This window comes from Marmota marmota, unplaced genomic scaffold, assembly GCF_001458135.2.
Source record: "Marmota marmota marmota unplaced genomic scaffold, marMar, whole genome shotgun sequence".
NCBI classification, from domain to species: Eukaryota; Metazoa; Chordata; class Mammalia; order Rodentia; family Sciuridae; genus Marmota; species Marmota marmota.
The window spans coordinates 12792207-12806289 of record NW_026000222.1 but is presented as its reverse complement, the minus strand read 5'-3'; the positions used below and the strand labels follow the sequence as shown (position 1 = coordinate 12806289).

Here is a 14083-nt window from a genome sequence, read left to right as displayed (position 1 = left end):
CCACTGAAGGACATCTAGGTTGGCTCCACAGTTTAGCTATTGTGAATTGTGCTGCTATAAACATTGATGTGGCTATGTCCCTGTAGTATGCTGTTTTTAAGTCCTTTGGGTATGGTCCGAGGAGAGGAATAGCTGGGTCAAATGGTGGTTCCATTCCCAGATTTCCAAGGAATCTCCATAGTGCTTTCCATATTGGCTGCACCAATTTGCAGTCCCACCAGCAATGTATGAGTGTGCGTTTTCCCCACATCCTTGCCAACACTTATTGTTGTTTGTCTTCATAATAGCTGCCATTCTGACTGAAATAAGACGATATTTTAGAGTAGATTTGCATTTCTCTGATTGCTAGAGATGATGAGCATTTTTCATATATTTATAAAAATGCAAATTTAAATTATACGATTTTATACTCATCAAAGGAAAAAAAAAAGGATAATGCTGAGTATAACCCAAGATGGGCAGAATCATCTTCAAAAGCCCTTAGGTGCGGCCAGTGAGGGTCAACTCTAAAATCTTGGAGGAAAGTATGACCATGTGAGAGAAGTCCAAGGTCCACATAAGCCATTCCTAGTAGTCACCTTCTTGGAATATATCCCAGATATGCTTATCTATGCACAAGGAGATGTGTACAAAAAGTTCACCACAGTGTTGTTTGTGTTATAGTGAAAGAATAGGAACAAAATAGGACTACTAATGGAAAATGAGCAAATCAGTAGTGATGTGTTTATGCAATAGAATATTGCTCAGCAATGGAAATGAATATACTGTCTTTGTGTATGAATAAATATCAGAAACTTTTTATTTATTTATTTATTTATATATTTTTTTATTGCTGGGAATTGAACCCAGGGGTGCTTTACCACTGAGTTATATCCCCAGTCCTTTTTATTTTTTATTTTGAGATGAGGTCTTGCTGAGTTGCTGAGGGTCTCACTGAGTTGCAGAAGCTGGCCTCAAACTTGTGATCCTTCTACCTTAACCTCCCATCTCTGGGATTACAGGTGTGTGCCACCATGCCTAGCTCTCAGAAACATTTTTGAACAAAAAAAGTGCATAATTATATGGGACTATTATAATTATCGAAATTTAAAACGCAGAAATATTCCTTTCACCTATGATATAACAGCATGAAAGATTCCATGGAAATGCTAAAAATTATATTCAGGAGTATATTTACCTTTTGATATGTGTAGTGTTTTAATTCTTAAAGAGTGAAGCATATTAAGGCAGAGGGTAGATTTGTTGAAATTTGGATAATGGGTGAGAGTATGTTCATTATTTTATTTTCTTTGCTTTTCTGTATCTGTCAGTACAGATATAGGATAATAGAAAGTTAAGCATTTCTGTTTTCCTTGCCTTTTATCATGTTATAGAAGCTCTAAATTGTGGTTTCAGGTTAGTTTTCAGAATAGGGTCAAAATTGATGAGTGTTGACTGGTGCTTTATATCAATACCGTGAAATGGTAGTAGGTCCTTGCCATGGAGAGATTCCTTATCAGGTCCATCTGTGCCTATAATGTGTCTAGAAAGTCCAAATGCCTGGCCCTACTGCAAAAGACATTGATGTAAAGCAGTTCTTAGTTCTGGAAATTCTGTCCTAGCAGTATTCTAAATGGGGCTTATTCAAGGTTAGCCCTCTGATTAAAGAATCCTTAAATTCTACAACATGGAAGAATTCACATAAACAATTACAAAATAATTATAAAATAAAGAACCTAGCTTTACAAAAAAAGTTAGCCAGATGATCAGTTAACTTTTTTATAAAAGGCACTCAGCTTTACTAAGTATTAGGGATATGCAAATTGAAAACTCCTAGGTAATGACACTATATACCTACCAGAATGCTTAGAATGAGATCCTGAAAATAGTGTGGCAGCTGTTGAGAATGGGAATTAGTAGAGCCACTTCAGAAAACTATTCAGTAGTTTCTGACCATGTGCCTGGCACAGTGGCTCATGCTTATAATCCCAGTGGCTTAGGAGGCTAGGGCAGGAGGATGCAAGCTCAAAGCCAGCCTCAGCAACTAGCGAGGCACTAACCAACTCAGTTAGACCCTGTCTCTAAATAAAATACAAAAATAAATAAATAAGGGCTGGGGATATGGCTTAGTGGTTGAGTGCCCCTGGGTTGAATCTCCAGTACCAAAACAAAACAAAAAAACTCGAACATGTACAGTGTACCTAGGAGTTCCTTTCCTAGGTTCATACTCAAATAAGTGCTGATATTAGTTCATAAAGATATGGACAAAAATATTCATAGAACCACTGTTCATCGTTACTCTGGAAAAGATTTAAATGCCCATCATCTCTTAAGTGAGTAAATAAGTTGTAGTATATTCATTCACACACAAAAACTTCATTCAGGCAGAGAATGAATGAATTATAACCATATGCTTCAGTATGAACAAATCTCACAAGTGTAACGTGGAGTGAACAAAACCAGACCAGAAACTTAGACATACTGTATGCATTTGCTTATATAACTAGGCCTTCTGTGGTATTCAGAGTCAGGATAATTAATGTTGCCCTTGATGATCAGTGAGTGGAAAAGGAGGTGAGTGGATCTTTCTGGGAGCTGATAACATCTTTTCTTGATCTGGGTATTGATTCAGCTTGTGAAAATTCAGTGATTTATACACTTTAAGTTTCGAGGGAGGGGATGGCCAGCATCTCATTAAGGAGTCCTTTTTCCTTCCCAGAATAGTCCAAGGTACCCTAAAACTTACAATCTTAGATAATTAGTAAGTCACAAAATAAAAATACTCAGAAATATATTTACAGAATGCAAAGCCCCTGATAAATCTAGTCCACATGGGTTCTGGAACTAGACAAAGGGAAAAGGACTCCAGTGGTTTATTTAAGGGGCTATATCAAAGGCAGGGATAAGGTTTCAAGGGCGGAGTCTTGCTTCATGATGTCTTTCAGTCAGTAGGTTGATTGACATCTTGGTGTAGGTCACACCCATCTCAGGTGCTTGTGTGGGCCATGGCAGAGCAGGAAAGAGATTCACATTGTGTCCGGGCAGTTGATCAGAAGAAATGTCCACTGGCCATTCCCAGACACCAGATGTCCCTATCCACAAGGCTTCCATACGTGAAAATCCACATCCAACCCACGGATGGCTTGTGACACTTAAGATTATTCTGTATTTATGTTATACATTAATTATTAAAGTTTAGATATTGCCAGCAAAAATTCAGTTATTAATTTTTTCAAGTTAAAACACTAAATAGTTAACATTTAATAACTGCCAGATCCATTATAAATCCAGTGCTTTACACATAGTCCTTCAATTAGTTAAAGATTTGTTTTTCAAAACAAATTGGGATCAAGCAGTTAGTCAAAATGAGCTTCCTGGTAATTTTTTCTTTAGTCGTCTCAGAAGACATCAGTTTGTTTCAGTGATTTCACTAAGCTTCTTTTCCTGTGTTTACTACAAGTTGCTTTCTTTTTCAGAGACCTTCATTAATATCTGTTTGATTTTTGATAGGACTGACTGCAGTAAATGTCTACCCGGTGCCCAGTCTCCTCACTTCTTTGGAGCTCTCCCGGTGAGTGTCTTGTGAAGGTGGGAGCATGTTTGAGCCTTACGAATTAAGAGAGATGTGTGGATTCTCTAACAATTTTGAGGTACAAGAAATCTAAATATATTGAGATGTGTGGATAACCTGGAGAAAGGCAAAAGGATGAGTTAGAGGAATAAATCTAATGACTATAGTGTAAACAGTTAAAGGGAAGATCCTCTTGGAATGGAAAGGTGCCTGTTAATTATTCCTCCTTAAAGACTGTGGGTGTAGGAAGAGATAGAACAAAGGTAGTCCATCATCTTCATGGTAGTGATTTTCTTTTTGTCAACTAGAATCAGGTAATTCTTGATTTTTTCCCCATTTTTTTGTTGGTGCATTATAGTTGTGCATAATGGTAGGATTTGTTAGTATGTATTCCATTGCATATGCACCCAATATAATGTGACCAATATCATTCCCTAGTATTTCCCCTTTCCTATCTCCCGCCCCTGATCTGTTGACTCTCTGAACTCCACTCTGGTGACATCCCTTTGATTTTCATGAGACTCCCCCACTCCCATCCACATCTTTCTGAGATAAAACAGACAACCCTTGGCTTATTTATCTTAACATAATGTTCTCAAGTTCCATCCATTTTCCTGCAAATGACACAATTTTATTCTTCTTTTTGACTGTAATTCTTGATATTTAGATAGTGATTTGAAAAACTTTTAAAATTCTATTTTTAGTTTTTTGCTATTCTTGTTACCCATCTTGGCCTGATTTTTGGAGATGACTTTGGCGAGGACTAGTCAGGACTTCCCTACTCATGCTGGTTGTCAGCAGTAAACGTAAATGAGGTTCACTGTATTCTTTTATTCATTCATTTTTAACACTGTGTTAGGAATTCAGAACTCTGTTGAGTTCACAGTCTAGTAGAGAGATCAACAGACAAGCAGAAACAGGGCAGCATTATAAGTGCTGTGATGCTTGAAGATGTTTTAAGAAGGCTTCAAGCAGGTTGAAGGGAAGTGGGCATGGTTCTTGTATGGTCAGAGCTGTTGCAAAGATTACATGAGATACTAGATGAAAAATACATAGTATCAGACCAAGTTTCTTTTTGTTGTTACTTTATTATTATTATTATTAACAAGCTGTTATTTTAGATTCCATCTATTTCTTCCTAACAAAATCCCATGTGAGCTGGGGATGGTAGTACACGCCTGTAATTCCACCTACTCAGGAGGCTGAGGCAGGAGGATTACACGCTCCAGAAGACTCATCCATTCTTAGTTTCTTTCCTCTGTTCAAGGCCAGTCCAGCTGTCTATAATAGGCCTCTGACCCTATCTGCTCCCATTGCTCTGTACTTGCTCTATTAGTTGCTGTCCTCCTCCTATCTCATGTGTGTTCAGTGTCTTCCTTTTTCTCAGTCTTTATACACATTTATATCTCTTAATAAACAAAAGTTAATTTACCTTACAGCCCATCTAACTACTTTATATTTACTCTCATCCCCTTCTTATGCAAATTTCTCAAGAGTTATTTGCATTTGTTGGCTCAGTTTCCTCATTGTCTGTATCCTATCCCATCAGTAGCTCATGTTAGACTTTCTTTTGTGGAAATTTTCTGTGTTGACCCTTGCTGTCTTTTCTTCAAACATACTGTTTCTTTAGCTAGTTAATACAATCTGTGTTTTTTCATGTCACATTATCTGCTGGTTCTCTATTTTGCATATTCCTCTTCCTCAGCTAACCCTTTAAAGGTTATTCATTCCCACTGTTCTATCTTTGGCCCTCTGCACCTGTCATTGAAAATTATCTCATTTACTTCAGTAATTTCAGCTATACTCAAGTGTCATTATCACTTAGATTTCCAGCCCAGGTTCTCTTTTCTCAGGCTCAGACCCTTGTGTCCAATTTTGTGCTAGATATTTTAATGTGTACCTTCCCAAGCGCATCGGATATTTGCAAAATTAAACTCATTGTCCACCCCCTTTACCTGCCTTATCTTGTTTGGTCTTGTGTATTTTTCAGATTTTGGCATTATCTTCTTCCCTGATCATTTGGGCAGAAGGTGAAAATAATTTTTAATTCTTCCTTCTGCTTTTCTCCTCACATCTAATTCATTTTCAGTCATTTTAATTTTTACCTCTCAAATATTTCTATAATTCCTTCTCCTCACCTTTGGTGCCCTCTAACTGTATATTAGGCTTGTATTGTTTGTTGTCTGGAATTCTCATTAGTTTTCCTTTTACCAATAGAACCATGTCAGCCAGACTCCATGGTGACCGAGTTGAAGTGCAAAGCTTATGTTGTCTGTTCACTTCTTAATGTATCCTTCAGTGATCCTGTACTTGCAGGATCAAGTCGCATCCATCCCGACATGGTTTGATTCTGGTTGCAGCCTCATTTTCCTGTTTTGTCTCCCACCACTTACTGTTCCAACGTCACCAGACTGCTTGTTACTCTTTTAATGTGTCACATCATTTCTTTCCTTCTCTCTGTGCTCTGGCTTATGTTGGCACCCTTGCTTGGAATGTGCTCCTCATATAAGGTCATGATAAAACATTCCTCAAATACTAACCTTATTTCCTAGAGAGCTTGCCATGGTCTATTTCAGGCAAAGTGTTGCCTTCACTAAGTTGTCTAGCAGTATCTGTGTTTCTCTTATGTAGCACTTGCATCATTCTGCCTTATTGCATCAACCTGTCAATTGATAGAGACCTTGAGGCCTAGAGATACTAGGTTGCATCTGAAAACAAAACTAAATATTTGAGTTGAAACTCTTCTCCCACTAGTTACTTCTTGTCCCTGCCTCCACATTATTCAGTGTGTTAATTTTCCTGGGAATTTGCTTCTTTTTTCCCCCCTCATTACCAGTGGAATTCCTACTCATCTGCAAAGGTTTTAAAATTCCATTTCCACTAAATCTTTCTGCATCTCTCCCTCATCCCATCCCACTACATGTGTGATTTCCTACTGTTAAAAGCTACGTTACCTTCTTTAAACATGTAACAGGGTTGATCCAGTATTACTCGGTATATTCAGATACTTGTCTCTCCCCACTCTTCCAATTTAACATCATTCTCCAGATTACTTACTGTATTCCAGATAGTTTACCAGGGGATGTCCTAGAGATAGTGTCCCTTCCCTAAAGGGCTTGTAGGCTGGTTAACAGATACATTTTAGTCCATGAGAAGAGTTCCATTTGTCAGATTTCTATAGTTGTGACAAAATACCTGAGATAAAAAAGGAGGAAAGGTTTATCTTTGCTCACGGTTTCAGTCCATGGTTGCTTGGCCCTGTGTGGCAGAACATAACAACAGCAGTGCATGGTGGAAGAAGTTGCTCAACTTATAGGAGCCAGGAAGCAAAGAGAGAGGGAGGAAGGGGCCAGGGTCTCATTATCTCCTTCAAGGGCACACACCCCAATGACCTAACTTCCTTCCACTAGGCCCCACCTCCTAAGGATTCCAGCACCTCCCAGTGGTGCTGCTGGGTGGTAATCAATCTTCAGCACATTGAGGATCCAAACCATAACAACTAGTCATCTTAAATGATACCATCTATTTATCTATCTATTTATTTATTTATTTACTTACTTATTTATTTTAATGCAGAAACCTGTTAGAGTGTGTTCCAGACTGGGCTTGTGAAGCAAAGAAGCTGGAAATACTAGATGTGAGCTATAATCTTCTCACAGAAGTTCCTATGCGGTATGTATGCATAAGTGTATATATATATATATTTATGGAGAGAGAGAGGGGTAGAGAATGTGTATGTGTGTGTGTGTGTGTGTGTGTGTGTATTTAACTATTTCCCTAGATTTGGGTTACTTTCATTAGTTAAGTTGACTATGAGGTGATGTGATGTGCAAAGAGGGATATAGTGATGGCTAATACAAATGATAAGAAACTTAAAGGATTGTGTGACATGCATACTGATAACTGTGATCAAATGTTCAAAGATTTGCTGGTATGTGTTGGTGATATGATGGTAATAATAGTTAATTTTATAGGAAGAGTTATTATGAACTGAATAGTGTTCTAAGAACTTCACTTTTATGATCTTACCTAGTCATAAACCTTATTATAGGTACTGTCATCCTCATCTTTTAAATGAGGAGACTAAGGAGCAGTTAGGTAACTCATCTAACATATAACCAGGAAGCAATGAGAGCTGACATTTGAATGTAGTCACTTACTGCAGAGTGTCTGCTCTTTTTTTTTTTTTTTTTCCCTTCTTTTTTTGGGTGCTATGGATTGAACTCAGGGGCACTCAGCCACTGACAGGGTCTCACTGAGATGCTTAGCACCTTGCTTTTGCTGAGGCTGGTTTTGAACTCGCAATTCTCCTATCTCAGCCTCCCCAGCACTGAGATTACAGGTGTGCACCACTGTGCCCTGCAAGTATCTGCTCCGATAATCATGAATCAGTATAAATTGTTTTAAAATTCAGAAGAATTAGAGAATGCTTCATGAATGTGGTATTCAAGTTGACCTTTACCAGGTGGTGGGATTTCTCTAAGTGGAAGGGAAAGAGTGGTGCTTGGCAGAATGTTGGGAGGAGTATTTTTATGTGTTCAGAAGCATCAAGATGTAAAATGTGTACTTGCAGGATCTTAAGTTAAACTAGAGCCTTTGTAGCATGGTAGGTCTGAAAACAACTTCTAGAATCAGACTATAGTTCAAATCCAGACTGTATTGTTTAATATTAAATGTGAGATCTTTGGCAAAGCAAAGTCACTTAATCTTTATGAATTTCATTATTAAATGGCCTAGCACATTTTAAGCACTTAATAGTTTTTATGGTAATGATATTTTTATTATGAATTTATTAAATTGTTATTAATATTAGTAAATATATTGAATTTTAAAATATTAATAAATGCTATCTAGACTTAGAATCTAAATGTATTTATTCTAGAAAATGTTTTAGTTTAGATCTCCTCTCTGTTGCTTATCTTTCTGAATTCACTCTTTCTCAGAATGACTTTTAGTGACTTCCTTCTATTCTACATGGTGGATAATGCTCAGGCACTTGTTGGTGATTGTACAATCTAGAAGCAGTGTGTTTCTAATGATTGTTTGACTTTATTAAATAGCCCAGGACATACTTAGAAAGAAAGAGATAAGTAAGTTCTTATTTGTTTCTTTGTACCGTCCCCCTTAGAATTCTGAGTAGCTTGAGTCTTAGGAAACTGATGGTGGGACACAATCATGTCCACAGCCTTCCGGTGCTAGTGGAGCACATCCCTCTGGAGGTGCTGGATATCCAGCATAATGTTCTCACCAAGTTGCCGGACACCCTCTTCTCCAAGGCCTTAAAGTGAGTACCAGAGGATTTATGTTTTAAAAGAACAGAATCATTGACTGAACGCATTGCATTGATTTGTCATTGGAGTGATTTTTGGAACTGTATTTATCTGATAAATAACTGTGGGTGGAGACTTGGTTGCAGTTTTTTTTTAAATTTTTTTTAGTTGCAGATGGACACAATATCTTTATTTATTTTTATGTAGTGCTGAGGATCGGACTCAGTGCCTCACATGTGCGGCGCTCTACCATTGAGCTACAGCTCCACTGAGCCACAGCCCCAGCCCTTGGTTGCAGGGGTTTTGTTTTGTTTTGTTTTGTTTTTAATATTTATTTTTTAGATGTAGTTGGACACAGTACCTTTATTTTGTTTATTTATTTTTATGGGGTGCTGAGTATCGAACCCAGGGCCTCACACATGCTAGGTGAGTGCTCTACCTCTAAGCCACAACCCCAGCCCCTTGATTGCAGTTTTTAATGAAAGAAAATATGGCAGTGTTTCATGTGGTAGTAATCTTTAACTCAAAGTCATAACCATCAAACACTTAAGTGTTTGTGTTGTAAACAGTTTCAGATTGGTTGGGAAAGTTCACACTTTCATTGCAGAAAATGAATACAGTTATGACATTTAAAGAGAAATTGCAACATTTAGATATAGCTTGTCTGAGCAATTTTCAGCTTTTGCATTGTGCAGGAAAGGACATATGGCTAAAATCAACTTAATTCTAGCTTTGCCAAACCATCTTCGAATTGCATCCATATTTGCACAACTTTTTTGGCTACCTACTTTGAAAACTATGCATTTAAAGGTAATACCCTTCCAAAAGGTATTGTTTCCCATCTCTTTGTAAATTAACAAATAGATTATTTGTATTTTAAGATCTTTAATCAGGTTTACCTAATGTGTATGTTAACTTTTTTTTTTTTTAGTCACTGTTCTTGTCTTTTTTTATGGTTCTGGAATTCAAACCCAGGGTCTCACTCATGCTAGACAAGTGTTCTACCATTGAACTACATCCCCAGTCCAAGAAAACTTTTTATTTATTTTTATTTGCTCTTTTTAGATATACACAACAGTTGAGTATATTTTGACATATTATACATGCATGGAGTATAACTTATTCTAATTAGGGTCACATTCTTGTGGTTGTACACAATGTGGAGTTTCACTGGTGGTGTATTCATATACAAAACATAGGAAAGTTATGTCCAATTCATTCTACTATCTATCCTGTACCCATCCCTACTCCCTTCCCTTCCTACCTTTTTGCCTAATCCACTGACTTTGTATTCTTCCTTCCCTCTGTGTGTTGGAATCCACATATCAGAGAGAGCAATTAGCCTTTGGTGTTTTGGGATTGGCTTATTTTATTTAGCATGATAGTCTCTAGATCCATCCATTTACCAGCAAAAGTCCTAAAGTCATTCTTCTTTATGGCTGAGTAATAGTCCATTTTATATACACTCACACACACACACATCACATTTCTCTTTTTAAAAATATTTTTCTTTTTAAATTTATTTTAATTTGTTATATATGACAGCAGAATGCATTTCAATTCATATTACACATATGGAGCACAATTTTTCATGACTCTGGTTGTACACAAAATAGAGTCACACCATTTGATATATCACATTTTTTTAATCCATTCATCATTTGTTGAAGGGCACCTAGGTTAGCTCCACAGCTAAAACTGTTTTTTTCCAAAATATGGAGAACACAGTACTGTCATTAATTTAGAGATATGAAGAAAACAGATGAGCAGTAGTAATTTAACACAGGGTTACATGAAACATACAGAAAGCATTTAGATAGGGTATGGTGGTATACATCTGTATTCTTAGTTACTTGGGAGGCTGAAGCAGAAAGTTTGAAGTTAGCCTGAGCAATTTAGACCTGTCTGAAAAAATAAAAAGGATTGGGATGTAGCTAGAAAAATTACTTGCCTAGCCCTTTGCCTATACCACAAAATAAAAACAACAAAACATTTATCCTACAAGTTTTTTTTTTTTGTTTAGTAACATATATCTCTTTACGTATAATATCCTTGGTTGGTTATTCCTCAGAATAAAATCTTTGGAAATTCTAATATTTTGAAGGAAATTTTGCTTTGGAAAAATTTGTGTGGAGACTTGATGCAGTGGTTAGTTAACAAGTATTTATTAGCAATATGTGACACTACATTTAGTTATGCAGTATTAATAAAATTAGTTTACAGTCTGCCGGGTGTGGTGTTGCACACCTGTAACCCCAGCAGCTGGGGAGGCTGAGGCAGGACGATTGTGAGTTCAAAGCCAGCCTCAGCAAAAGCAAGGTGCTAAGCAACTCAGTGAGACCTTATCTCTAAATAAAATACAGAATAGGGTTGTGGATGTGGCTCAGTGGTTGAGTGCCTCTGAGTTCAATCCCTGGTGCAAAAAAAAAAAAAAATAGTTTACAATCTTAGAATCTGTAGTAAGGAAGTCACTTAGCTATGTGAAGCTGTCAATTTATTTTATACTGACTGCACAGAACAATTTTAGGATAAAGACATGGCAGACACATACTAACTACCCTCAGTAATTTAAAAGCTAATTAGGGATGTGGATCATACAACATGAAGAAGATTTAAGAACATACAAATTTAGGAATATTGGCTTCCTTTTATCAAGAATACTCTATGCATAGTAAACACCATACTGGGAAATTCTTAAGTCATATCATGTTTTACCTATGAGATTGGCACAGATTAAACTGAATTATGATACTTTCAGTGTTGGCAAAAGTGCGAGTGCACTGGCAGTCTTGCATTCATCTTAAGGGAGTGCAATTTGGTATAGTCTTTCTGGAGCTCAGTTTAACAATATGTTTAAAAAATCTTTAAAATATATATCCTTTGATTCCATAAATTCTGTTACTAGAAATGTATCCTAAAGAAATAACTAGGTAAGGACCCAAAGGTGTTCATTACAGTGTCTATAATAGAAATGCAAACAGCCTATATATCCATTATTAGGGGATTATTATGGGATTGGTTAAATAAATAATGATGTTGTTAAAACCAGACAATTTTTTCTGAAGCGTGTCTTCATAATTTAGATATCTGTGAACACAGAATGCAATAATAATGTCCTTTCAGTAGACATACAGATGGTAATAGATGAGGCTAGGTTAGAGTTAGGTTACTGCAGAAACCTGGGAAAATAGTCACACCATATTATTTCTCCTGTCGTTGGCTTGCATAGTTGAGTAAAAGGAACTTTGGTTTGGATAGATTCAATTAGAGAAAAATACCTGGAGAAAGTGGTATTTTGTTGTTGTTGATGTTGTTGTTTTGTGAGTTTGGGAGCTTGGAATGGCAGCATTCCTTACTGAGGGAGCATGATGGTTTCTATAGAAGGTGGCAACAAACACAAAGGAAATGATGAACTTTGTGTGTTCTGTCAGTCTCAGATACTTGAATGCATCTGCAAACAGTCTGGAGTCTTTACCTTCTGCCTGTGCTGGGGAGGAGAGTCTGAGTGTGCTGCAGCTGCTTTACCTGACCAGCAACCTCCTCACAGATCAGTGCATACCTGTCCTTGTGGGGCATCCACACCTGAGAATCTTGCACCTCGCAAACAACCAGCTACAGACCTTTCCCGCAAGGTGAATGAATGTAAAATGTTATGCTTTGGGATCATAACAATAATTCTGCATTTGTCAGACTAAATCATAGGTTTCTAACTGTGACACTTCCTTTATAAGTTGACTGGCTTACTGATACTGTGATTTCACTAGTCCCAAAGGAAAAAAATCTCATCTTAATAGTTTGTACCCAGTTATTAAATACCAGTACCAAGAGAAATTATGTTTAAAATGTGTTTAATTTTTAGTTCTAATCATTTAATAATTGTCTGAGAATGTTCAACCTGGGAAAGTACAACCTTATGAAATAAAGAAATTCTGAAGATAATTTTTTTCTTTTCTCTTTTTAGCACTGTATTACAAATATTGTTGTCTGTTTACTATATGCATATATATGTATATATAAGATGCCTACTGTATGCCAGATACTAGGAACTAGTTGGTTCTCAAGGAATCTAGAGCCATATTGAGGAAATACACAAGTATCTGGGCAGTTGCTATGCAGTATGACAAATGCAAGTGTTAAAGATGGGCACAGATTGCCAGCTCTGCTACACAGAACTTGGGGTGGGTGAGGCCTGGAGGAAGAGATGAACAGAAGCTAGCCAGGCTACTCTGTAAGAAGACAAGAGAGATGGTTAAGGCTCACAAAGTTTTAGACAGTGTTGGTAGAGAAATATCTTTCAAAATACACTTGATTAAAAAACAATTTTACACCAGAAAAATCCATCTATACCATGAAATTAGTAATTAAAAGTTATGCTTTTATAAGTAAGAACATGGGGGAAATGACATGATACAATTTGAATTAAATGTCATAAAATTATACAATGTTTAATATAATTTGCATGATTCTGATTTTGCAGATTTTCTTGGAAATGTGATAAATTCAGAAAAAATGAGTTTAATTATTAAAATATTAAAGGTTCTTGAACATTCATGAAATGAGAATAGAGTTTAAGATAACAAACAGCCCAGCAGCTCGGGAGGCTAACCCAGTGGCTGGGAGGCCGAGGCAGGAGGATTGCAAGTTCAAAGCCAGCCTCAGCAAAAACAAGGCACTAAGCAACTCAGTGAGATCCTGTCTCTAAATAAAATACAAAATGGGGCTGGGGATGTGGCTTAGTGGTCGAGTGCCCCTGAATTCAATCCCTGGGACCACCACCCCCCGCCCCCCAAAAAAAAAGAAGACAAACAGTGTGAACTCGGTTATTTTCTTGAAATAGTTCAAACAGTGACATTTAAATTGAATGTAGAATCTTAATTTTAGGATGTAGTAGATCTCTTAAAATCTTACCACATTAATTTAAGTAGCCTCATTGATAGACCACTGACAGAATATATTCATTTGGGAAACTGATGAATAATACCAGATTTTCTGTTCTGAAACTAATGACTCTCACCCAATTTGATGACACTCTTGTTGGAGGGATCAAAAGCAGGCTAATATAAAACTGAAAACGTGAAAGAAAATGAAAATAAAAAGTAGTAAAGATGAGAAATAGGAAGAGATGACACAAAATTAGAGTGATCCAATTATAAAACTAAATGGAATTTAGGAGCCATGTATTTAAGAACATGCTAATTTTATACTGAGTAGCAATCCTCTATCAGGGCATTTCCTGAACAATATTAAAACTCAGGCACAATTC

General features: G+C 36.8%; 1 protein-coding gene across 1 annotated transcript in view; it reads left to right on the top strand.

Annotated features, from left to right (window-relative positions):
- Phlpp2 (PH domain and leucine rich repeat protein phosphatase 2) overlaps positions 1-14083 on the top strand; it is a 66279-nt gene that overhangs the window by 40417 nt on the left and 11779 nt on the right. Inside the window, exons 10-13 of the mRNA XM_015496114.2 lie at positions 3490-3550; positions 7127-7222; positions 8679-8834; positions 12252-12452. Of these exons, the coding sequence (XP_015351600.1) occupies positions 3490-3550; positions 7127-7222; positions 8679-8834; positions 12252-12452 (514 nt within the window). The remainder of the gene's footprint in view (positions 1-3489; positions 3551-7126; positions 7223-8678; positions 8835-12251; positions 12453-14083) is intronic.